The following is a 27,641-nucleotide window of genomic DNA, read 5'->3' on the forward strand; positions in this document are numbered from 1 at the left end:
ATTATTCTTCCAATTATTTGATTACCTTAGCTTTCACTTAGGCTGCCTGTTTGATCTCTCGAACATGCCTAGAAGTGTGTCCCGTGTTACTATCAATCTAATCATAATTGCACAATTCAAAGAGTAGGGCTTTTTTCAGTTATACTGATGGAAATGATTCAGTATCTCATAATGCTAATAAAAAAATCAAGGATGGAATAATGACAATTATGAAAAGCTTATCTTGCTATTCACTGTATTGAAGGTATGTTAAATCACAGGCAGCACAACATGAGACTACTGTATGTTGCGCCCATCTGCCACTCGACATCTTTGTGTGGTGAGAAGCAATCTATCTTTTTCATAAGGTTATTATAATGCTAAAATAGCAATAAATATAGAAAAAGTATGTAGCACTGGTGGAAATAAGGCTGTGAGGGCAAATCATGAGCCGTGCTTCGATATCTCTGTTGATGTAGCACTTGCCCACTTAAGGCAAATGTCCCAGGTTTGAGTCCTGATCCAACTAACTGTTTTTATCTGCCAAGAAGGTTCAAATCAGTTCACACTCCACTGAAGAGTGAAAAATCATTCTGAAAGAAATACAATTCCAGCAAACAAATAAAAAATAGGGAAGGATTAGGTAATGTCATTTGGTAATCTACTTGGTATCATTCCCTGAACTTTATGTTCTCTATATTGCTGAACATACTGCATGGTTTCTCACAATGGCACAATATTTGTTGCACACATAGTAGATGAGAAATATCAGTCTGCCAAGAATAACAAGAATAAACGAAACACACACACACACACACACACACACACACACACACACACACACACACACACACACACACAAAACAATGTATCTCAGTGCTTCACTGGAAAGTAAACAGTAGGGTAACTTTACATAAAATGGCACTTAAAAATAATCACTATGGAAGACTGATAGCATCCAGCCAAGTTAATAGATTACAATACAGTTATATTCTGAAAAAAGGCTATGATTGTTTAGTAACTGACATGCACAGTACAAAATATAACTCATTTGCCATTTGCCCAATTAAAATTGACATTTTTTCTTCAAGTCTGATATGGAGTACAATTCAAATTATTATTGATGTTGTTGTCATTATTTAGAATAGTAGAGTTGAATATAGACAGGTCAGAATCTGATGGTAGTATCACACGAAAACCTGACAGCCTGCTTCAAGATTCTGCTTCCTGCTCTAAAGTCCTGTTGATACTTCTGCAAAGTATTTTTCATATTATCAGCAATATATGTGACATATAAAATCAAGTCCTGTCATACGGTGCTGACGAATTTCCTTATATCTCAAAGGAAATTTATGTGATCAGTGAAAAATACAAAATGGATGAAGTTTCTTCTTTTTACAAGGAACACACTTTCTTTTAGAAAAAACAGACACACACACACACACACACACACACACACACACACACACACACACACACACACAGGTTAATTTTTTTCCCTTGAGACTTCTTACTTGAGTCTACACTTTCAAGGAAACAACCATTTGGCAGTCCTTTTTAAAACTATATTTCAAAATAACTGTCACTGTTTTTATTGTTTCTCTTACACTTCCTATACAGTTACAAGTTTTCATTGAAGTCTTCTTACATAAATGACAAGAATGAAGACATGTTAAACATCCCAAAACGCAAGAAAAGAAAATTGGACATTTTTGCATGATATATAACTTTTGTTTCTCTTAACAGAACAGTTAAATAGAATCTATGGATACCAAATTAAATCTAGTAAAAAACGTGTCACTATGAGAAACAGCATTTCAGAGTAAGCTTTGGTTGGGATGAGGTTTAAGGAGCAACATTTTTATTAAGTCAGAACAATGTATCAAAAAATCACTGTGTTTGAAACATAAAATAATGAGGAAATTCTACATTTGCTATGAGACACGTTAAACTGGAAATTACACCCTGTTCTGTCATATTAAGGCAAAACTGTTATCATCCCAAATGTTGGTTTGATCATGATACTTCTTTACAAGGCATTATTGAAGGTGGTATATACCCCTGACCTCCAAAAGGGAGGAATATGCAGTTTAATGTGGACTCCAAATGCAGCTTACCATTTTCATACTAACAAATCATTGCTACTGGTAAAAGAAGTAAGATAGACGACAGTAAGATCAATGAGATCAAATCCTGGACCTTTGGATATGTACAATATTGCAGTGCCTGTATTCTCCGGAAGTACGATCCAATATTGACAATATGATTGACAACATACCGAAGTTTGGGTCTGGCCATGAGGCGTGCTTAGATAACCTAATGGTAAGGTGACTGCTCATGGTTAGCAGGAAATTTGGGTTCAAGTTCCAGTCCGGCACCAATTTTCATTATTGTCATTCTATTATAAAGCCTATGTTTGTTCATATTCTAACTACTAATGCATTTCATATATTTTGGATATATGGACTGCCACCTACCCAATGAGCCATGTACATTTATACGGAGTGAATAAGGGATGACAACAGATCATGTTAATATGATGGTGAAAGTTAATGGCTCCTGGTCTTTTCAAGAGACTGATGAACAGTTTGAACTGAAGACAAGTGCCTAACCAACAACTTGCATTCCCATGCTATATCTGCTTATCTTGGAACATTTAAATGGAACAGACACAAATATAATTTCATATATATTTGTTTTACAGAGAACTCATATGCTGGTGAAATGTTTCCTACTTGATGATGTGTGTGCAGTGAATGTACAGATGAAAACACTAACGCAGAATCTCTGCAGTTTGTGGATCTGGGGCAAAACTGCATCACTTCAATGAAACAAGTATAGCTATTTTTGAATGTGATGAACCCGACTGCACAACAAGTCAGTGGATGTTATGAGAGCATCTGTGGCACTTCACAGCAACTGGAGATGCCTTCTCAGAAAAGTATCTGAAAAGACAAGTCAGCAATGTGTGTTATGTGATAGAAGGTTATTCTTTCGATATCTCCCCCATCAGGTATTGCGAACAGAAGAAAATTGTGCTACGACATTTTATGTGTAGTGAAACAGAACTTTTTCTGGTGAAGGTGTGTGCATACACTACTCTTGACACACAGCTACCATAAAACTGTCATCTGTTTCCACAGCTTACTTTTCAGAAAAGTATCAATTTATGACAACTATGCGATAAAATTTTCTGAAATATGTACTAGAATGACAAATTAATATAGATAACACTGAGAAAGAAGTAATTGTACACCATCTAAATGCAGTCAAGAACCTGAAGGTCTACAGAACATCATGATGATGGAGTTCTACATGCAAAAATAAAATTGGTCCAGTGCAGTTTGAAGCAAATCACTTTAAATTATGTTATCAGTTGAAGGAGGATGATAACTGAACAAAGATTTGTATTTTATGTGCCTCCCAAATTTTTCAGTTCATTACAATTCCAATGTTCAAAGGAAGCTCCATCAAGAGTGAAGACCTAGGAAGTTATTGCCAATTTAAGATGTGACATTTAGACTAAATGCTGTCCTTCAAAGTTATGTTGAAAAATGTGTTACATGTATCTATTATCGGTACATGCAAAAATCCCACGATTCATGCTAGTATAATTTGAGAACAAACTACTAATATCTATTCCAGCTTTAGAAGGTGAAAGAAGATCACACCAGCTCTCTCATATAGATCTTTCTTCTATAGCATAGCCTTAAGTCTAACAGAAATTGAAATAACATGCAAACTGTTACACAAAAATATTTTGTACAATGTTTTAAACAACAGGATACTTACCATCTGATAAAACTTCATACGCCTCTGATATTTCTTTAAACCTCTTTGTGGCTTCCTCCATGTTGTTTGGATTTTTGTCCGGATGCCATTTCAAAGCCAATTTCCGGTACCTGACGATCATATAACCAAAACAAGCTACAGCATTACAGAACAACAATGATTTCTAATATGAATTATAAAAAATCAAAATGTTGCAAAGCCTTTTCTTTCAATAATATACAGAAGCAATGTTTACAGGGAAGGATACAAGGGACATTTGTGAACAATAAGAACCCTTAGTATAAGCAGGAGAAGAAAACTTTGAGCTCTGTGTATAACGAGATGGAGTGGAGGAGGGAGGGGAGGCGGGAGATTGTGGATGAAAATTGGGTCACAAGGAAAAATAGGGAAGGAGTAACAAACAGATTCAAAGGGAGGGAGGACATTGTGCAAGTGTAACATTTTTAGAGAGAGAGAGAGAGAGAGAGAGAGAGAGAGAGAGAGAGAGAGAGAGAGAGAGAGAGAGAGAGATATGAAGGAGTATATTGCGAAATATACTTTCTCCGGTTACCCTTCCATTAGGAATGTGGGTGCATTCAACAACTGTTTTACGACTTTCAAATGATAGAGCACAGCAATCAGTCGTCCTTTTCTTGCAGGTTTTATTTGGAAAATCTAGATTTCAGCTAGTGCCTAGCCATTACCAATGCATCATTTCACAGTATCAATGCACATTTTAGTACACCAGTCCCCTATTGTTCAGGCTTCTGTCACTGTTCTTTGAAGAAACAACTGTGACAGAAGGCACTATCCAAAATCTGTATTTGCCGAATAAAGTCTGCAAGAAAAGGACATTTGACTGCAGTGCTCTATCATTTGAAATAACTTTCTACAAGAAATTGCAACCATTAGCATAGGTGCAAGTATCTGGAGATAGAACAGCACCCAACAGTATGCTAAAATAGAAGTACGGCACGGAATCTCAATGCACTATAATTGTGTTGAAGTACTGATACGTAGTGCACCTGCATACTACATACTAACCAATGACGGCACTAAATGAGAAAAAGTTTCACACATTGCCAGAAGTCTTCCCTGCAAATTGTAGTTTCCAACAAGCTGCCACAGTGAACAGTTACTTTCTTACTGCAGCACAATTAGGCCACAGGCAGAAAAGTTACCACTGTGTTTTTGTTTGTTAGAGTCACTCCAGTGGATCTTACAAGGTTAATGACAGCTGTTTATAGTCATTTGTACCACTAGGGGCGATTTTTAGCACTGGGTCAAGCAGTATGAAGAATCCAAATTTTTTTTAACATCCATACTCATCCCACATAAGAAGGAATGGATGCAACAAGGGGGAGACAATTTGAGGTGGGGGGAGGAGAGAGGGAGAGCACTTGAGGGAGGGGGGAGGGGGAGGAGAGAGGGAGAGCACTTGAGGGAGGGGGAGGAGAGAGGGAGAGCACTTGAGGGAGGGGGGAGGGGGAGGAGAGAGGGAGAGCACTTGAGGGAGGGGGGAGGGGGAGGAGAGAGGGAGAGCACTTGAGGGAGGGGGGAGGGGGAGGAGAGAGGGAGAGCACTTGAGGGAGGGGGAGGGGGAGGAGAGAGGGGGAGGAGAGAGGGAGAGCACTTGAGGGAGGGGGAGGGGGAGGAGAGAGGGAGAGCACTTGAGGGAGGGGGGAGGGGGAGGAGAGAGGGAGAGCACTTGAGGGAGGGGGAGGAGAGAGGGAGAGCACTTGAGGGAGGGGGGAGGGGGAGGAGAGAGGGAGAGCATTTGAGGGAGGGGGAGGAGAGAGGGAGAGCATTTGAGGGAGGGGGAGGAGAGAGGGAGAGCATTTGAGGGAGGGAGGGAGGAGGGGGGAGGAGAGAGGGAGACAACTTGAGGGAGCGGGGAGCGGGGAGGAGAGAGGGAGACAACTTGAGGGAGCGGGGAGCGGGGAGGAGAGAGGGGGACAACTTGAGGGAGCGGGGAGCGGGGAGGAGAGAGGGGGACAACTTGAGGGAGCGGGGAGGAGAGAGGGGGACAACTTGAGGGAGCGGGGAGTGGGGAGGAGAGAGGGGGACAACTTGAGGGAGCGGGGAGGAGAGAGGGGGACAACTTGAGGGAGCGGGGAGGAGAGAGGGGGACAACTTGAGGGAGCGGGGAGGAGAGAGGGGGACAACTTGAGGGAGCGGGGAGGAGAGAGGGGGACAACTTGAGGGAGCGGGGAGGAGAGAGGGGGACAACTTGCGGGAGGGGGAGGGGGGAGGAGAGAGGGAGACAACTTGTGGGAGAGGGGAGGAGAGAGGGAGACAACTTGTGGGAGAGGGGAGGAGAGAGGGAGACAACTTGTGGGAGAGGGGAGGAGAGAGGGAGACAACTTGTGGGAGAGGGGAGGAGAGAGGGAGACAACTTGTGGGAGAGGGGAGGAGAGAGGGAGACAACTTGTGGGAGAGGGGAGGAGAGAGGGAGACAACTTGTGGGAGAGGGGAGGAGAGAGGGAGACAACTTGTGGGAGAGGGGAGGAGAGAGGGAGAGCACTTGTGGGAGTGGGGAGGAGAGAGGGAGAGAACTTGAGGGTGGGTAGGGGGAGGGAGAGAGAGAACTTGAGGGTGGGTAGGGGGAGGGAGAGAACTTGAGGGTGGGTAGGGGGAGGGAGAGAGAGAACTTGAGGGTGGGTAGGGGGAGAGAGAGAGAGAACTTGAGGGTGGGTAGGGGGAGGGAGAGAGAGAACTTGAGGGTGGGTAGGGGGAGGGAGAGAGAGAACTTGAGGGTGGGTAGGGGGAGGGGGGGAGAGAGAGAGAGAGAGAGAGAGAGAGAGAGAGAGAGAGAGAGAGAGAGAACTTGAGGGCGGGGAGGGGGGGGGAGAGAGAGAGAGAGAGAGAGAGAGAGAACTTGAGGGTGGGTAGGGGGAGGGAGAGAGAGAACTTGAGGGTGGGTAGGGGGAGAGAGAGAGAGAACTTGAGGGTGGGTAGGGGGAGGGAGAGAGAGAACTTGAGGGTGGGTAGGGGGAGGGGGAGAGAGAGAGAGAGAGAGAGAGAGAGAGAGAGAGAGAGAGAGAGAGAGAGAGAGAACTTGAGGGCGGGGAGGGGGGGGAGAGAGAGAGAGAGAGAGAGAGAGAACTTGAGGGTGGGTAGGGGGAATTTGAGGAGAGGAGAATTTGAGGGGAGGAGAATTTGAGGGGAGGAGATGGCAAGGGGGAAGAGAATACTACTACTGTCAGCAGTTTGTTGCACTGTTACTATCAGAAGTTAGTTAAAGTGATTGAGTAGGCCTAGTGCATCATTCCAAAATAATGTAATAGGACATTTTAATACAGAATGTTTTAGCTGGACAAGCTATATTACATGAAAACCACAACACTGAAGCAAATAAATTAATGTATTAGGATTCAATGAAAGTAAGTAGATAAGAAAACACATCAGAGGCTAACATATTTTAATATCTAATAATAACTGGCCATTCAACTTACTAAAAGTAAGCAAATGTTTCTATTTATTTCTTTCTAATATAGAATGGGAAATACTGAACTATATGAATATAAAGATGCAGCTTCTGTAACTGAAAATGGGATAGATAGTTCGAACATTTTAGATCTAGAGCACCTGTATTGAAAATCAATAGGAATTTATTGGAGATTCCAGTATGAAGAATGTGTAATGGTAGTACGAGTCCAAATTTTCAGTAGTGGACGACTATGAAGAAATGAGTGAGTGAGAAGCAAGCATTGCATACCTCACATTTTGCCACAATAGGTGGCCTGCCTTTCCTATCCTAAGAAGAATTTCACTGAAGTGCATCACTTGTGTACAAGTAAACAAATGGCACAATACATATGTTGGATGGAATACTAATAGACATTACATAATGACTCAAATATTTTAGTCTCTGCTGACATGTCACATTTTTTGTGACGCTTGTAGTAAGTAGGTGGAATTCTCAAGTTCAGAATCTAAAACTAGATGTTACAATAAAATTTGCTGTGTCAGAATGGACTCCTGCATACGAGTCAACAGTTTCCCAAGTTGGCTACCTCCATGTAACAACAATTTTCATGAAGGAGAAAAAAAGTAAGACTTTTATCCATTGTGGATGTGGAGCACTGCGACTGTGGTGTGAACAGGTTTTCAGAAATTACTGCAACCAGTCGCCTTTTATGTAGATGTATTTTATTTAACCATGACCGGTTTCGAGCTGCCTAGCAACTCATCATCAGATGGTGTATACATTTAGTGCTTTTTTGTACCCATTGTGTGGGTGGTTGAGTATCTGTGGAAATAAATCTTTTTGCAGGTATATATATCTCTTTTAGGACGTATTTTTGAAACCATTGTGTCTTGTTTTTCACAATTTCACAAGTTAAAACTTCCACTAGATGTATATTACTTTTATGAGGCACTGTTGGAAACATATATCTCGTTTTTCGTAAACATCGCTGAACACACTTAGCCACAGATACGAATCTGTGGCTAAGTGTGTTCAGCGATGTTTACGAAAAACGAGATATATGTTTCCAACAGTGCCTCATAAAAGTAATATACATCTAGTGGAAGTTTTAACTTGTGAAATTGTGAAAAACAAGACACAATGGTTTCAAAAATACGTCCTAAAAGAGATATATATACCTGCAAAAAGATTTATTTCCACAGATACTCAACCACCCACACAATGGGTACAAAAAAGCACTAAATGTATACACCATCTGATGATGAGTTGCTAGGCAGCTCGAAACCGGTCATGGTTAAATAAAATACATCTACATAAAAGGCGACTGGTTGCAGTAATTTCTGAAAACCTGAGAAAAAAAGTGTTAATCAGCTGTAATTTGGTTTTTATTGTCATTATTTATTTATTGCAATTTTTTCATATTCTGGATGTGTATTTATACTCATCAAAAATCTCACCACTATGTTTTTATTTGAAATAAATATTGTACTTTGAAGGTAATGACTTTTTGAACTTAATCTGGATATAACTATTTCTGAAAATGTTTAGGTTTTAAAATGATGGGTACAAATGAAAAATAACAGACAAAATTATTACTGACCACTGGAAAGAACAACATAGTACATACCTACTAATTAAATTTTTTGAGCAGTTGCTATCATCCTTATATTAAACTAGCACATCATTTTGAGATTACCATTCTTTTTACATCACAAACTGATCTGCTCTTCAGCCTCATCAGGTAACTCTCCAACATTAGATTCTTCACCGACTTCAGCCTGAAGACCGCTGTTGGGAGACATTCTTGTAGAGTAAAAGTTCATTAATGTCCATCCAACCTGGTCTATAGCGCTTCTGTAAAACGATTGTTACGTCTTTGATTTTTTCTCGGTTTACCATAATATGTTTACGCATTTTGCTGGTTTTATTCTCATTGAAGATTTATCCTTCTTTCAGATACTTTTACCACATCCTAGCTTTGCTCCCCTTCAACAGTAATAGTGCTGTGACTTTTTTGTTTTAATTAGTGTCCTTCTTGAGGGCTTTAATTTTATTTGCAATGCAAAGGGAGGTATCATGGCAGCTTTAAGAGGGGTCTTCCAGGTAGCAACATGTACATCTGATCCAAGTTTGTAGATAGTTCTGAAGTTTCCAATAATCTCATAATAATCACTGGGGTTCAAGATAGAATTTTTTGCACAGTCTCTAGGTAATGTACTGCTTTAAAATTAAGCTTACAATCAGTTACCGTCATCTTAATGACAAGCTTTTGCCTAATAATGTGCATGTGCCAAAATCCAACCTGACAGGTACATCAATATGGTAAATATAAAATACAGAAAGCTAAACAAAGTAAAGGTGCAGTTTCCTCACAAGAGATATTTATATAACGTATAAAATGCATTCTTAACACGATATGACAAGTGTACTGAAATAACGAGTTCTGGAGATGTGTCTTTCTCAGATGATTAAATATGCACCGAATGCAGCTATCATGGATATAAAGGAGTCTGGAACTTAAGTCAAACATTTTAGTTACTTTTATAATGGAAATAGCAGATACTGGAACTTGTATAATGTTCTAAACTATGCAACCTGAAGTGCACTCTTTCAACAAGTAAAAAGTTAATATTGGAAAAAATGGATATTACGGGTTTTGGAAATGTGTGGCTCATATCACAATTTCAAGAAATTTGTAATGTTAAGTAATAGGTCTGGTTAATATGGCATGCTGATCCATTTTATAAAAGCTAACTCATTAATTACGCAAGAATAATGGAGATCTATTTTCCTTGTCGTATCCTAATGAAGGATGTTGTCAGTTCAGGACTGGGATCCTATTACTCAATTAACTAACTGATTGATTAAAGTGCAAGAGGGGCCCTAAACAAATAAATGGGGGCAGAACTTTGGAACAGTTTTGTCCATCAAACAGTTGAGTCAGAGACACAGTAAATACATACGCTTTTTTTATGTCTGCTGTGGAGGCTGTTTTGGAGACCTCCAAGATCCGGTAGTAGTCCACCATACCGCCACTCTCTTCTGATCTGAAACAAAACATAAGAATGATAAAATTGTAACAACCTTACATTACTCTTAAAAACTGTGTTATCCCCTCAAATCTGGTACTATGTACAATTCTGGCATTTCTTTTAACATTTCTGTTAATTTCAGTGAGGCTGCAATTATTAGAAATATCAGTTTTATAAGATGGTTTCACTGTTCTACTGATTAAATTATTGGCTATTTATCCAATAACACATCTGGAGAAGATGATTACAGTTAACAGATGCTGTACAATGCTGGAATGGGGAAGGTATCATCTGTGTCCTTTCAATGGAATCACCCTAACATTCATCTAAAAGGAGAAGTGTATAACACTACACACGAAAATCAAAAGTTGTTATTAACAGTGAAACAGGAAACTGTTTTGAGAGACAGAATTTGTCATTACTTGACAACCAAGAAAAACGTAATAGATGCAAAACGAAACTGTATTAACAGCATTTGCTTCTAAATATTATTGTTCTGTTTGAATGGATATATTTTTTCAGGTGAATAATTTTTTTTATTCTGAAATGACTGCAAAAAACTTACCCTACTCTTTCAGTTCTTATCTGTGAGAAGTTATTTCCACAAAGAGTAATTTGATGTGATGTTCCACTGACATCCAACATGTATCAGTTTTCACACCCATATTTCTCAGATATGATTGACTTGTTACTGTAAGAGATTATTCGGAATAAGTCATTTTATATTCACGAACTTGTAAATATGGCAGCATGCTGACCTTTTGTAAGTGTCAACTGTTAAGAAAGTACACTTTAGAGTTATCGTCTCCCACCCACCGCCTTTTACAGATTCCAATAATAGAAATTTTCTACGGAGTAGTTGTTTTCAAGAATGAACTTATTCAGTTTGTTTTCAAAATTTATCTGTCCTACAATCTCTTATTACTGAGCACAACTTTATGTGCTAGACAACGTTAATGTGCACACCTTTATGGTCTAGACAACGTTAATGTGGAAAATGAACGTCATTTTTTCTTCTGACGATGTAATTATGTTCATCATTGTTGCATTGGATTATTTTGAAAAAAATTAATGAGGAAGTAAATATACTGGGAAGCAGTAGTCAGAACATTTGACATCACTGAATGAGAATATGCGACACGTCAGCTTGCTTGCCTCTCCCCAAGATCTAAGTGCAAATGTGAATGAACTAAGTTGTTTTAGGAGTTCCACAATTGTTCTTTTTCCATTTTAAATTCTCGTCAATACTGACACAAAGATTTTGAAGTATCCATCGTATTTATTATTTCCTCACCATGTGTTACGCTTATCGCTGGCGTACTACCTCTACGTGTACGGAACTGTGTATGCAGTCTTTTTAAAACAGAGATATCATTCGCAGAAAACCAAACAATGACACTTTTAATATCAATGTTTACCACTTCCTCTGTTGCTATCCGTATGCCTGCGTGGACTGCAAGACTAGTGTCACCCGCAAAAAGAACTAATTGTTGTTTACTGGATTGAAAATAGTTTACATATATGAGGAACAATGGCGGACGTACGAATGAGCCTTGGGGGTGCCCCATACGCGATTTCTCCTCAGTAAGAAAATGATCCCTGATTACACTGGTTGAAATTACGAAGTGCAACTTTCTACATTCGTAGTATACCTGTTAAATTTAGAAACACAACAATTGTTCCTCAGTTATACGTGAGCATTTACTGCAACACGTAAACGATACTTCTAGAGCATTGGGTTACCCCCCCCCTCCCCCAAAGCGTTGACGTTCTGGTACTCTCAGAGAAAAACTGCATCGCGAAACAGCTGGTTATTCTTCTTTATTCCACTGACATCTCATGATGCTGACCCATCGACAGCTATAAGGATGTAGGTTACAAAACACTTATGAGCACGTCTAAATATGCAGGTAAGCACTACGTAGCATATTTATTTAAATTGTTTATTTATGAAGTTCCGTGGGATCATGAGAGCCAAAGCTACTTCATACATATTTTACAGAACTCCGATTAGGAAATGTATAGATAAAGATTAAGTAACCAATAAAACACTAAAATTGAGTGTAAGAACAAGTATGACAGTATAAGAATGTTCTCAACTACTGCACGAAACTCCTGTACAGAGCAGCAGCGTGCCACATGGAAAGCTTTCAAATCTGATTTGTATACTCTGAGCTTATCACTTAATTTCTTCAGTTCTATTGTAACTCTAAGGAGAATGAAGTCTGCTGAATAGCGCACACTTTTCTGAGATGCTTCAGGAAGTGTTAGTCAAGTGTATATAGCTTTTTCCGCCATCTTTTCACTGAATAAATGTTGCACTGTCTTCTGAAAAAGTCGAATGAAAACGTGAAAGGTTGTGAAATTATAGTTTATTATCTGAAGAGTAGTCATCATAAATTAACACATTCATCCCGCTGTGTGCAAGACCATCAATTCCTTCACGGAAACGTGTTCGGTTGCCAACGGAACCACGATTGTACACAGGCGGGAACCTCATCGTCAGAAGCAAATCGACGGTCACGAACTCTTCAGGGCTCCATAAACACGGAAATCGCATGTGGAGAGTTCAGGACTGTATGAAGGGTGTGTAAGGGCTTCCCAGCGGAACGTAATCGACACAACCTTGGCAAACATGTGCCGAAGTTGTTTCGACTACACTGCAGAAGTTCCGCGGGGAATCCTCATACAGTCCCGATCTCTACCCAAGCAATTTCCATATTTTTGGAGCCCTGAAGAAAGACGTTCGTGGCCATCGATTTGCTTCGGATATAGAGGGTGAGGCCTGGGTACGGTCACGGTTCCGTAGGCAACGGTGAACATTTTTCCGTGAAGGCTCTGACTGTCTTGTCTCCTAGCGACACGTATTAACAGTTGCGGCGATTAGTTTTGAAATTATAAAGTTTAGCTACTTTTTCCCTCTTGTCTCGTTTTCATTTGACTACCCCTTACAGCTTTAACATTATACTGATGTCTTTGACGGGAAGTGAACTTTGCCACAGTGTTTGGATATGCACTGATATGTTCTACCGCGCGTACGTACTTTAAGCAAGCATGTCTCATCCTCCTGCAGCTGACTCTCAAGACAGCCGAGCGGCCCTGTACGTGGACACGGCAAGGCCGCTCCATGGCTGCATTTGTTTCTGCAGGAAGCGGGAAGCTGCTATCTGCAGAACAGCCTTGAGAGCGGGTTCGTCCCCGCAGCCTAAGGAAAGTTGATCAGCCTTTCCTTGTGGTTACAAGCGTCTGCTGTTGTACCTCCGACCAACACTCCACGTCGTGCGATACATACTTCAATGGGTGGGGGGTATCAAAACAGTATTAACCCTCGTTGTATCACTGTGGTCAATACGATCCTAAACTAACTTTCTTTTTGTCCCTTGAATGTAAGATTATGAAAATGGAATAATGATACTTGCGTTGCTTCTTTTTATGTTAATTCATTAAAATACTGAATGTGCTAAGAGCCTGATATTACAATTAATACTATCCAGTGAGTCAATGTTTAAAATGAAGGGCGACAGTCTTTTAGTAGTGTAAAACTCCACTGAGGAAAGAAAGGTATTACTTCAGTGTTTGCAGGTGACTCCACATAAAATTACGTCCCGCATTCTGCAGGTCAGGAAATTTTCGATGCAGTCGTAAACCGGACGAGATGTCGCACACGAATTATCTTCTTTAAAAGACGTGGGTGTTTTACTGAACAAAAAGGTTTTCGAAACACTAGGAACACCGAATCTACCTTGTTTTCTCTGTGAAGATATCGCATGCGCAGAACGAGAGTTTGGCATTAACGTTGCAAAAAATGTTCAAATGTGTGTGAATTCCTAAGGGACCAAACTGCTGAGGTCATCGGTCCCTAGAATTACAAACTACTTAAACTTATGCTAAGAACACCAGACACACCCATACCCGAAGGAGGAATAACCTCCTGCGGAAGGGGCCGCGCAATTCGTGACATGGCGCCCCATACCGCCCCCCTCCCCTACACACACACACACACACACACACACACACACACACACACACACACACACACAGAGAGCAGTACACTGTTAGTCATTTCCTTTCCTTTTCCGCTCACAAACGGAACAAATGAAAAACGATTATCTATATGCCTCCGCAGGAATCCTCTCCTAATTTTCTCAACAGTGCGTGGCGAAAAGAACGTCGTTTTCCCTCCATGTATTTTCCCATATTAGTTCACGAATAATCTCCATAATACTTGCGCGTGAAGCCTGCACTTTTTTTTTTCAATTACAGAGAACGCATTTCCGTTCAAGGTATCTGTGGAAAGTTATGGTGGACATAAGATGTACTTCATCCGCATATTCTGTAGAGAACTGAACAAGAAGGTAGTTTTTCATCAAAAGACTATTGAGAATCCGAGGCTAAAATTCCAAATTTGCATTTAATTTTCAGAGTCCACGTCGCTTATTAGTGATTATCCCTAGTTCGGTTTCCGACTGAACACAAAATGTATACGAAATTGATGACTTTGTTCAAGAAGTCTTTGTAAGACAGTAACTGCTGTAAGTTACATCTTTACAATCGTCTTCCAGCAGTCTGTGCCAAGGCATGTCATTGTGTGATAACCCCAAGAATTAGACATGCGTGTTCAGTATGGATACGTTTAAAAATAGAAAAAAAAAACTTTGTTTTTGTCCAAATGACGAATTCACAGCTACGTGACGATTTCTCACATGCACATTAAACTCCATCCCACTTACAATCAGGCATAAAATCTGACAATGGAGGCAGAGAACCCAAGGACAATAACGATGATTTCCGAGGTCGGAGAGCAACCAACGTTGCAATTCAGTGCACTTCTTATGCATAGTCGTTCTCGGTACCGAATGTCAAAAATTATTTTTTATGTATTGCAATTACGAGTATTACACATCTTCATGCAGCTGGGAACATACCACATATCAGTACAAACGGAGGTTCACAAAAATAAGTGTGTTGTCTATATAAAATACCAGACACTGTGGGTGAGCAGTACTTACAAATCTCAAATGCAAATATGCACACAAGCAAACGCACAGCCGCTAGTGCAAACACCTATAGCTAGTACGAACGGTGTTGATATCAGGGCACGTGAATAAACGAAAGCCAAGTAAAACCCATGATAGTAACATATTTATCACTTTCGTTGTGTCCCTCCTGACGGTTGGTTACCACGTGATAGCCATCATCGTTTATACCTGGCTGTGTGTTTATTAGTGTACTCTAATGAGATGGACCCCGTTAGTTCTCTCTGTTTGGACTAGCTGCTGTATTTTATACCTGTGCGTGTATCTCTGTTGGATATTTATGTATCACTCACATATATTTTCTGGTATAGCATATAGAACATATACTTATTTTTGTCAACTGCTGTTACGTTCTGATACGTAGTACGTTTACCGTTGCACGAAGATTGATAATACTTGTAATTGCAATCGTAATAAAGCAACAGCGGAAACGACATGTTTAAGAATTACGTGAGGGCTGTGAATTCATGCCACATCAAACTATTGAATCCAATGCAGTTCTTCACCTCTCCTTGGGCGACCCCAGAACAGTGTTTCCGAGGCATGATATCGGAGTGCTCTGTAACATAATGAATCAGATATCTTTTTCACAACGAACAGTTCTAAACCCGATGTAATATTTTATTATCCGTTTCGTTCACATGCTTCAGTAAATAATACTATTTAACCTCCCAAGCGTCGCGATGTTCAAAATTCATCATCGGTATTAAGATTACTGCACTTACTTTTATCTTGCTCTTCAATGAACTGTGGGTTGTACTCAATAATTAAACATGGGAAAGTATAGAAGTCGATGACTGGTAAAGCTTAGCTACAGAAGTATAAAAATTTATGAACTTAGGTCAAAGGTGCAAACAAAATGAACGAAGTTAATACAGAATACGACAAATACGTCCGAACACTAGTAGTGTTCGTGTGTTGATTATGAAGAAAGCCTTTACAACATGAGTTTTCAACCCAGTTTAAATCAACCAAACTTCTTGCTGAAGGATGACCATGTTGGTAAAATACGAAGCTTATGGTTATGGCTTACTGTTCAAAGTGAAATGTGTTATTCTTTACTTCAGTCCGAATACTGGTTTTATGCTACTCCCCACGCTATTCTACTCCGTGTAAGCCTGTTCATCACTGCAATCTACATTCATTTAAAATCTTTTATCTTCAACATGTGTCCTAAAATCGATCTTTTCTTTCAGTGAAGTTGTGCCATACATTTCGATACTACCTAATTCGATTGAACAGCCCTTCAGTGGTTATTACATCCACCCATAAATCTTCTGTAGTCTTCTGTAACACCACATTTTAAACGCTTCTGTTCTCTACTTGTCTGGAACACTTATTGACCACGTTTCACTTCCCTACAAGCCTATATTCCCGAGAAATACCTTCAGAAAGTGTTTCCTAACACATCTGTATTACATATTCCTCTTTCCAGAAGCGCTTTTCTTGCTACAGGCAGTCTACACGATATACCCTCTTTACTTTGACTATGTTCTTTTGTTGTCTAGATAGTAAAAATCATGTGCTTTTACTGTCATTTTTTAAACTATATCCCCCGGCATCGCTGATTCAATTCGACTACAATTCATTACCCTAGTTTTAACGATGTTCATATTACAAATTCTCTTCAAGAGATGACTATTCTTTTCAACTGGTTTTCTGAAGTCTCTTAATATCTGACAGAATTACAATGTCACTGGCGAACTTCAGTTTGTATTGCTTTTCCCTGAACGTTAATATTCTTTCTAAATTGATCTTTGGTTTCTTTTACTGCTTGCTCAACGTACAGATTGAACAACATTGGGCCACAACCTCGCCTTAACTCCCTTCTTAAAGATTGCTTCCGTTTCATGCTCTGCGACTCCTAACTACAATCTTGTTACAGCAGAAGATGTGTAAAACATTTCGTTCCCTGCAGTTTTCCCCCCACTACTTTAAAATTTCAACTAATGTAGTCCACTCAACAATGTCAAAATCTACAAAAACGTAGGTTCGCCTTTCTTTAATCTGTCTACGGTAAGCTGTGGTGTCAGTAGTGCCTCACGTGTTTCTATATTTCTCCGGAACCAGAAATGATCTTCGCCGAGGTCAGCTTCTACAAGCTTTGACGTGAAAACGTCTATTCGCGCCTCAGTCCAACTTCCTTGTGACAAAACAGAGATTTGAATCGGTAATAACAGCGAGACTAGTAACGCATTAACATTGGTTGAGCCTACAACGGACGGATCATGTCTGTACTTGTTTGTCACGCAGCATCTTTCCTGCTCGTACCAGTGAAAGCATACACGTGATAAATGCAATAATATCATGTACTCCATATCCACTGTTGCAACATATCTTCTTGCGCATACGCTGTCACTGAAGTGACGTGCTCGTGATTGTTACGAATTAGCTCGCGGAGCTATTGGTTGACAAGTCAGATCTCGTCCCATCATATCCCAATCGTGCTCGATTGGAGACAAGTCCAGAGATCGTGCTGGCAGGGAAGTTGTTGCACATCATCTCGAGCAAAGTCAGTTTCACGGGCAGTTTGTGGGCGTGCATTATCCTGTTGGAACAACGCGCCACATTCCTGTTGCAAGAAAAGGCAAAAGAATGGATCTAATAACATTCTGCACGTACCAGAGCGCTGGTTAGCGTCCGCTATAGAAACACCAAAGGTGAACCAGTTGTGGCTTATCGCGCCTCAGACCATAAGGCCTACGATGGGGCGACTGTGTCGGATGAATGTTCTCTACGAGACAGCACTGACCACGTCTACATCATAAGCCATCCTCTGACGACACCGGTCTAGCCGTGTAGGCTGATGCTGTGGTGTGGATCGAAGACGGGTTAGAGGTATGCGTGCCCGTAGTCCAACTGCTATTAAGTGTTTCGGAACAGTTTGTCTTGCCACATATGGGTTCACAAGCTACTTGCCGCTGCTGCCCTTACAACAGGACGATCCTGATGAGCGTCTGTGCTGGGTGGCCGTCCAGAACATCGTCTACGGATGTGAGAATATTCACGTAACAACTGATATCAGCATCACTGCATAACTGACGCAATACGTCCAAGTTGTGTAGCAGTTTTCCGAAAGCAGTCCTCCGTGGCATGGCTGCTTCACACCTTTGCACCATACTCAGCCTTCTGGCTGCTGGGCATTCCCTATTAAAAGGTAGACATAAGATGGCGCTCCGGCTGCTATGCCACTACGCTATCTGTTGGCGGACGACGTTGAAACCATTATCGGTACATCTACTGTCGACCACGTGGCATATATATATAGCGTCACCGGGTCAAGTTTGACGTCTTTCTATGGGTATTATCTTTTTTTTTCTTTTTTGCGGCAGTGTGTAAGTGACAATCGGTATTATATCGAACATTACGTAACAAAAATGTCTTGAATGACCCGTAAATATGCTCGACATAATAGAAAAACCAAGTCAGAAGAAAGCTAGCGTAAAATGGAATCCAAGAAGCCTAAAAATTCCACTGCCAGGCGAATGTGGGACCTACAGCAAAGTCGAAAAGGAAATGAGAAAGGAGTGGCCGAGCGGTTCTAGGCGCTACAGTCTGGAACCGCGCGGCCGCTACGGTCGCAGGTTCGAATCCTGCCTCGGGCATGGATGTGTGTGGTGTGTCCCATAGTGCTCAGAGCCATTTTTTTTTTAATGAGAAAAACGACTCAAAGCGTTTATGTAGCTGGCCCGTCAGGTATGCAGCGGCCAGCTACTGTCCGAACTTGTTCCGTGATCATTATACTACCTTGCGTGACCACTGTATTAAAGAGATTGATAATTAACTTACATATTAATATGTAAAACTTACTATTTTATCTCCGCGTGGAATATACGGCGCTGACCCGAAATGCGCACCGAAAATTGTTTTCCATTCTTCCGTAATTAAGTCGTTTGTCACTATTTTGCAATGACGACGACTTCTTGCGCTCAGTAACAGTGACATCAGAGTTTTCAAATTTATTTTCGCTCTTGTATCTCGCTAGGTCAAGGATAGTAGGATTATTGTTTTACGGAATAATTAACTCATATATAACGTTACGTAACATTTCTTGTCCATCTAGAAGAGACTATTATATCCCCCTTCCCCCGAGCCCAAATTTAATGAGATAACCCTGACTGTGCAGTAAATACAGTTTCCTTGGGAATTAACAATTTTGGAGCAAATCGCTGCCCTGGACTATGACAACGGGATCGCGTGCGCTCCTAAGTAAAAACTGCAGAGCACTCTCCACACTGGCAACTAGCGCACAAATCGTGACAAGGACGTCGGGACGAAGTTGACAGGTGGTCGGTCTCGGAAGCAGTGGCAGAGCAGACGTGGGCCGCGCCCGCCGAGCGCGCCCACAGCCGGCGCTGGCGGTCCCGTTGCCATCCGCCTCGCTACTGAGTCACCTCAAGGACGCGAGGGCGGCACGCTATCGTCTCTGCAAAATACGACTCCTCCTCTAAGAGAGGGCATGCGCAAGCGCCCAGGTCAACTCTTCTTTTAGCTGTACAGTTATTCTGAAGCCATGTTCACTAAGTTTCCCCGTGTATTTTCATCTAAGATACCCAGACTTCCATTTTATCATTTCGCATCCTGAAAGGCATGGATCGAGGGCAATCAGGTGCCGTGTTTTTTAGATTCCAAAAGTAAGTACCACACTAACACGCAATAACTTAAATGTAATCACTTTTTTTTAACTCTTCAGTCTTTTAACTGGTTCGATGCGGTCTACCACGAATTCTCCTCTCGTGTGAACTCCTCATGGAAGAGTATCACTTTCACTAAGTGCTCAAATATTTTCCGAATGTATTCCAATCTGTCTTACCCTACAGTATCTACCCCCTACAGCTCCCTCTGGCACCACGTAAGCTTCCTGAAGTTTTAACGCACGTCCCATCATCCCGCTCCTCCTTGTTGTCACTGCTTTGCGATTCTCCCGTTTTCCTGTAGTCTTGTTTCGTTACCAGACAATGCTGTGCTCGAAACTACATCCTCAGCAATTTCTTCCTAAAATTATGGCCTAAGTTTGATACCAACGAATGTCTTGTTCAGAATGCCCGCTTTGCCTGTGCTAATCTGCTTCTGATATCCTCCTCGCTTCGTCCGCCATGTGTTATTTTGCTACCAAAGTAACAGAATTCCTCAACTTAGACTACTTTTATAATGCTAATTCACTTCTGTCATTCCTCATTACTTTCGTCTTTTGTCGGTACCGGTGTACTCCCAATTCATACTCTGTGCTTATTAGACTTCATTCCATTCAACAGATCCCGTAATTCTTCACTTTCACTGAGGATAGCAATGTCATCAGCTAATCTTATGACTGACATTCTTTCACCCTGGATTTTAATCGCACTCTCGAAACTCTGATTTCTGTCATTGCTCCCTCAAAGCACAGACTGAACAGTATAGGCGAAAGACTACACCATATCGGATACCGAACTAAATTTTTGGCTGCATTTTGGTACGGAGGAGAGTCCTTGACGCCTAGAAGTAACTTTAGGTGTCCCCAAGGAAGTGTGTTGTTACCCTTGCCGTCCAGACAATAATATCAACACCCTCAGACTTTCGCAATTAATCCAGTTATCTGTAATGAAATTAAGTCCAAACAAAACCTGCACAATATTTGTACAGATCGTGATAAGGTTTCAAAGTGTTGCAGATATTGACAACGTGCTTCAGATGTCCAGAAATGTAAGATTTTGTCCTTCACAATACGTAAAAAACATAAAATTCTTTGAATACAAACCCTGTAGGTCAATAGGCCTCGGGAAACTCATACGAATTACCTGGGTGTAACAATTGGTCGGGGGGGAGTGGGGGGGGGGGGGGTAATGTAATGGAACTACCACGTGGGCTTAGTCGTAGGTAAAGAAGCTGGTGGCAGGCTTCGCTTTATTGATAGAATACTAGGAAAATTGAATCAGATTACTAAGGAGATGTGCGACCCATCCTAGAATATTGCTCAAGTGAGTGGGACCTGTACCAGTTGAGACCAACAAGGGATATTGAACATATACAGAGATGGGTAGCACTAACGGTCAAAGATATTTTGACCCTCGGTTGAGAGTCACGAAGATGCTGAAGAAACTCAACTGGCAGAAGTTTCGGGATAGACGCCAACTATTTACCGAAAGCCTACTTACAAAATGTGAAAGATCAGTATTACGAGGGAAAGTCAAAGTTTCTATGATCTCCTCGGAATAACAAAGCTACGTAATTTTTGTATTTTTATCTTTCGTTTGCAGATAGTCATTGAAATTCCACAGTACCACATCACGGTGCTAAGAGTCAAAACAAAATAGCGCATTTCGTCTCCATTTTATCACTTCAAAGCAAAAAATTACGTAATTGTAATTTTCTGAAATTGATAAAACTTTATGATTACCACGCAAGTGAGTAATGTAGAAATACATTACAGCGCATTACTATCGCGTCAGTAGAGAAAGCAAAGAAATTTGACTAACGACAGCTCGCACTGAGGCACTGAAAGTCTTTTTTCCCCACTCTCCATACTAGACTGGAACGGGAAGAAATCTTAATGCGTGATGTAATCGTAAGAACCCTCTGCCATTCGGTTCAAAGTGGTTGGTGGAGTATTTCTATAGATGTGGGTGTAGGGGAAGAGTGCTGTATTGCTAGTACGAGAACAAAAACGAAATTAGCTCTTTACTAGTTTCTCTTGAAGGTACACATGAGCTTTTCTGACGAAATAACTAAATGTCTACTATACTTGAGAAATGGAACGAGGCGCGCGAGGAGGACGGGAGGGGGGAAATCAGCCACTGTGGTCTGATACCAGGGGGATGTATTTTCGTCAAATCCTACATCAGATAACATCTTGACAATCGGTTACGGTGGATTTAGTTACGAACTTCATGCGAACCGCAGGAGGTTCCTCGAACAGTCTACAGAAATACCTGAATTATTGCTTTGTATATAGTGACGATAAGCCAACATTCAACTGTTTCCTCTTGTGTTTATAAAAGCTACGACGAAGAACTTGGCAGAATGATCGATAAATATCTGCAGCTTACGCGCGAGTTACTGTACCCGCACATTTAATAATGTCGTTAACGCAGAGCCTGTATGTCCGAACTTTGTGAAGGTTTCCGGAGATCAAAGTGGGCTACAGAGCACGCTAGCAATGTTATACAATACTTAACACTGGTTTAAAATCAGAAAGAAAGGCGTTGAAACAATGAATTGGCAACAGCAGTGGGCAGAACGCAAGTAGGCGATAGATCAATGGTAACTGAGAAGGGTGGACAGCTAAGAACATTACATTTACTTAGACAGGTATTAACTAACAGTTGAAGGAATCGAGGTAGGCACTGCACGTGATTGATTTTTCAATGTCACTGGAAGATTTTGATTGCATCCATGTTTCGTCACTACAACATAAATTATACGAAGTCTGAACTGCGTAATTTACTTGAATATTTGGTGCTACGCACCTTGGTGAAATTGCAAATATGTCATTAATGATTAGGTACTTGAAGCAAGCAGACGTCATTAAGCAATTTACGTCTTAAAGATACGACGTTTGCATAATTTACGCCAAGACATCCCAGGCTGCGCTACGAAATTACAGAGTTCCTCTTGCTTTGCAGTGCGCACAGACTGGAGGGTAAACCAAGCAGGCGGCAACCTCGCGCCTGCCTTTTCTGTTGAGTCCTAGCCTGGCGTGACCTTCCCTTCCGTTGGCCCCCGCTAAACCGGCCGTCACTAGCCAACGCAGTTGGCCTGGTTGAAGGCCCTGTTACCATACGAACTGGCTGTGCGTTTTATAGATATACATATCACCTTCAGTCTTAGAATTTATCCTGAAATCGGGTATCTTCTTACAGGAATTGCTATGAAAATTTTAGGCGACTATATTCCCGACTGAAGAAACACAATTTGATCTCATACTACGGATATAAACTTTAAATACGATTTCTCGCGCTTCTCCTGGCGATGGTCTACGAAGCGAAAACTCTGTGAACTTTACAGATTTCAGTTACATAGTGATCGCGCTCGAACAAATCCCTCACTTTCGCGTTACGCTGAAATAATGTTTCATTGTGGGTTTAAAAAAAATCGAAATATGATGAAAAACTAGGTGCGCCGATTGGTCGCTCATTCTTCACCCAGTTTTCAGGTCTTGTAGACGCCTCCGCCGTTAGAGTTGCGGACTAATGTTGCGGATGACATTACAGGCGAAGATCGGAACGGCTCCACTCTTGACATAGGGCCAAATGTGTCTGCTCAGTGAACAAATGATGGCAGCTCGACTGAATGCACGGAGAAAATTTCTCGGCTTCACACGGAGACGACGATGATAAAATTTTGTTTCTCTTATGGATGCATATTGTGCAATAGCCTTGACCTACAGAATACGTTTCTTTGACGCAACTTCTCAAAGAAGTAGTACTTCGTACTATGGATAAATTGGAACACAGTGATACAAAATTCTTTGGATGAATATCTCTTGCCCTAAACAGAGACGGTGAAGCGTTTTACTAAGCTACTTAACACTTTAGATACGGACGGCTCGATTCGAAAGTTATGCTTCCCATGCAGATAGCTCATGTAAAACTGTAACCACTGATGGAAGCAACATTATTGAGTTCTACATACGCTACTGGCAGCCGTCGATTAAATATAAATGAAATGGCTGACGCCACAGTCATATGGAGAAAAAAATAATAATAATATCACTTTGCATGAGAAACTAACTATGTGAAAGTTCCTTGCTGAATGAATGTGAATGTGTTTAATGATGACCGAAAGTAAATTTGAAAAAGTGTCTCGGCAATATTTGGGGCATTTTGAAAATAATCCAACTTTTGCGCCGACTGGTTTAGTGAATAGAATTTGACCAACACCTGTTGCTAAAAACGAAACAGAAACCAAAGTACGGAGTGGAAGCCGATGCTCCAACAACAAAACGAGAGAAGCGTGTGTCATTTGCCATGAAAGTTTTATTGTTTTTGGGGACGCAATACGAAATATTTTTTGTTATCTTACGAAGTTTTACGCAACAGATGGTGAATATGACAAGTCTTCTACTCCACATGAGCCATAAACTGAAAATAGGCTAGAATTCCAAAATAAACCATATTTAATCTCGATAATGCACGTCTTCAATGGGACTAAAATGGGGGAAGTGTGAGAACTTCGAAACGTTCGACTATCCATCCTGTTTATAATATTTAGCACTGTACGCAGTTCACTTGGAGGCGTCTGGTCCTGCACTGATACATTTAAGTTTCGAGTGTGTAGTACGAGAGGATTCACAGCCCCCCCCCCCCCCCCCTTATTTCCACTCCACAATCACACTGAACACAGCTTGTTTACTGCGTAAGAATAGGTTATTCCCTATTACTTTAGAGGGTGCGCAAGGTTATACTCGGTAATACTTTACAAGATGCTCGAGAGCTGCTTTCCTTGGCTAGTCGAGACGTATGTCTGCCCGCTGCAATATCTCCAGGAGGCATCAGCTCTGAACGGATGCTAGGCAGTACTTGCCTGAACAGAAGACCTGTGAAGTCGAGTTCCGTATGAACAAAATTAAAAGATTTTCCGACGGAGAGCGAATTATACTGGACACTCACCTGTCCGGTTTGTAGAATGCCGCTAAATGGCACTTGAAGTGGCAAATGAGTTACGGAACTCACGAAGCGCCTTTTGACTCGCCTATTCACAAACCTAAAAGCTGAATACAGTTTTTCTGGACACTGAAACGGTAATGATAACCGTAGATGGGTGGTTTTGCAGACGTCTCAGTATACAATTCACAGCAGGAACATAATCTACTGACTGGAAAGACATTCGGTAAAGTCCATCTACCTACGACTGGAGTACACTGCTTCGTAACTGGACTGCACAGCATTCGTAGGTCGAAAAATAATGGAATTATTGACATGAACAACGTTACTTTATTGCCAGATCGAGAACTTATCTCCTCTGAGTCTAACTTTTCGTCAAGTTTTCTTCTCGAACTTTTCGTTGGGTTGTCTTCAGATACATAATTACCAAGAGTCGTCTCGAAATCTCCCCGTCTCGCTCCGACGATGAGGAACGTGTTTGTAACATCCGTGGCTAATGGACATGACAGCAGACGATAACTCTGTTCCGGAGCCTAGGCTGATCGCTCTCCGGCTGTCGTCTGTATGGCCGGGCCGCAGACAACAGAAACACGGTTCAGCCCACCCGGCGGGGCCTCGCCTGCCGCATATGGTCTCCCGGACACTCCAGGCTCCCACGTCGCTATGACGACACGGCCGCCTCCAGCTCCAGACGCGCTGGGTGGCTTCGCGAGCCGCGCTCTCTTCTCGTATACCGGGACGTCCCGAGTTTGGTTTCATGTGGCTTTCCAAGTCGACAATGACGAGCACACCAAATGTGATGCGACGACCACCCTTACGCAATAGTGTTCGCTCTTACTCTTACCCAAACCCTTCACTGGAATAATTTATGCAACGCTCATAAAATTGAAAAAGGAAACGAAAGCAGCTAATTACAGACTTTATGTTTCCGGTCACAGAGATGCGCAAGAATCGCTAAACTTAGGTGTTTATGGGATAATTGCATAGGTACTGCTTAACGGAACAGAATTGCAAAACTGGACGCAGTTAAATTTTTCCTGCTTCTCCAGTGAGTCACGATTTTCAGCGCCGTTTTTGCAGCGAGGCAAAAGAGTTACAACGGGCGCACCACAGAAGAAAGTCTGCAGTAGTTACCAACACGATCGAATTTTTTGAGGTTATATGCTCCCTTCTTAATCACCTTGATGGGTGGTTTCTCGAAATGCCATTATAATTACGTATACTGTCCCTGCTTTACAAAGATGCTCACTGAACTGTGTTACACGCACTGGTTCACTTCCAGCGTACAGCTTCTATGTTGTGGTTTTCGTCACAGTTTCGGACCGCTGTGATCTATGAAAGCTAATGATTGTAGGAAGAATGCTCCTTGGTGAAGGGGGGCAAAAAAGAACACAGTGTAATAAAACAGGCAATTTAAAAAATTACTGAAAAAGGAAATTTTTTCCGGTTTAAAAATGTGCTACAGTAGCGCGTTACAGAAAGGTTGCCGTTAGAAGAGAAAGCTGTGTGTGTCGCTGAGCAATTCCCTATACGGAGACGTGTGTCAGGGTCACCGTGCCCCTACTTAGTCGCTGGAAACTTGGTTGTCAAAAGACCGTACCGAATTTCAAGCTGTTGATTCCAGACAGAAGTTGTAAAAAAAAAAAAAAAAAAAAAAAAAAAAAAAAAAAAAAATCTCCAACATTTCACCCATACATTAGCAATTACACACTGATAACCAGATCGACTTTGACTAAATCTGTACACACGAAGTTTAGATTTACTGCTTGATATTGTGAAATTGTAGATGACATACACTGTAATAGCCAGACTGGGATTGAAATGGATTTACTCATTTAGTCCTGAAGACTTCGGAAACCTCAACATCGCACCATCTTTTATGTTAGGTGCTCTGTAGTTTGCATGTACCGGGTGTACATAAAGTCCGGGAACACTTCCAATTACTTATTGCACAAGAACTAAACACTGTATAGATGTCATACATATTGTATTTTGAAGAGAAACCGTGAAAGCTTTTTTTTTTATATACAAACATTCGATATGCGAACCATGAGTGAGCCGGCAGACGTCAATATGTTAATCGAATTCTTGCCATACCCGACCCAGCATGGCATCATCGACTGTGGCAGTTGCTTCCCGTATTCTCTCCTGGAGCTCTGCTACATCAAGTGGCAGAGGCGGTACATACACCAGATTTTTAATGTGTCTCCGCAGAAAAGAGTAACACGGAGTGTAGCACACTTGTTTTTGTCGAACTCTTAACACACAAGAAAGCTCGCTCCGCACCTGAACTCGTCGTCTTTGCGTCTAGCGCTGACTATCGGCGAATTACCAAACTACGCTGTGGCGATATACATGAAAAATACTTTCAGGGTTTCTCTTCAAAATGATATATGTATGGTATCTGTACAATGTTTGGTTCTTGTGCAATGAATAATTGACAGTGTCTCCGGACTTTATGTACACCCTGTAATTACGAAAGGAGATGAACTACCCCATTAACTGTAGTGCAGAAGTACAAGCTGTATTTTTCAAAAATTTACTTGTACAAATACGATTGATGCATGAATAGTGCCACAAACTCGCCAACTTTGCAATTTGCACTATACAAATCTTGTACGAGTGACACACTGGTCACACGAGACACGTTCAAGCGGTAGTTAAGCTCGTTTTATACCTAATTTAGCAAAATCCTGTCTACGGTCAGAGCATCAGAAGTCGTTAGGTCTGGCGACCTTGGGGGCAACGGGACAGAGCCAAATCATCTTCACCAGCACGACCGATCCACCGACGCGGAAATTCGTCGTTTAGG

At 41.3% G+C, this 27,641-nt stretch overlaps 1 protein-coding gene across 5 annotated transcripts in view; it reads right to left on the minus strand.

Moving 5' to 3' along the window:
• LOC126251393 (dnaJ homolog subfamily B member 6-like) overlaps positions 1 to 27,641 on the minus strand; it is a 334,943-nt gene that overhangs the window by 13,572 nt on the left and 293,730 nt on the right. For all 5 annotated transcript variants that reach the window (XM_049951789.1, XM_049951790.1, XM_049951788.1 and 2 more), the window contains 2 exons: positions 10,144 to 10,227; positions 3,772 to 3,881 (listed from right to left, as the gene is read on the minus strand). In XM_049951789.1, coding sequence (XP_049807746.1) covers positions 3,772 to 3,881; positions 10,144 to 10,208 — 175 coding nt within the window. In that variant the 5' untranslated portion in view covers positions 10,209 to 10,227. The remainder of the gene's footprint in view (positions 1 to 3,771; positions 3,882 to 10,143; positions 10,228 to 27,641) is intronic.

Source organism: Schistocerca nitens, chromosome 4, assembly GCF_023898315.1.
Source record: "Schistocerca nitens isolate TAMUIC-IGC-003100 chromosome 4, iqSchNite1.1, whole genome shotgun sequence".
NCBI lineage: Eukaryota > Metazoa > Arthropoda > Insecta > Orthoptera > Acrididae > Schistocerca > Schistocerca nitens.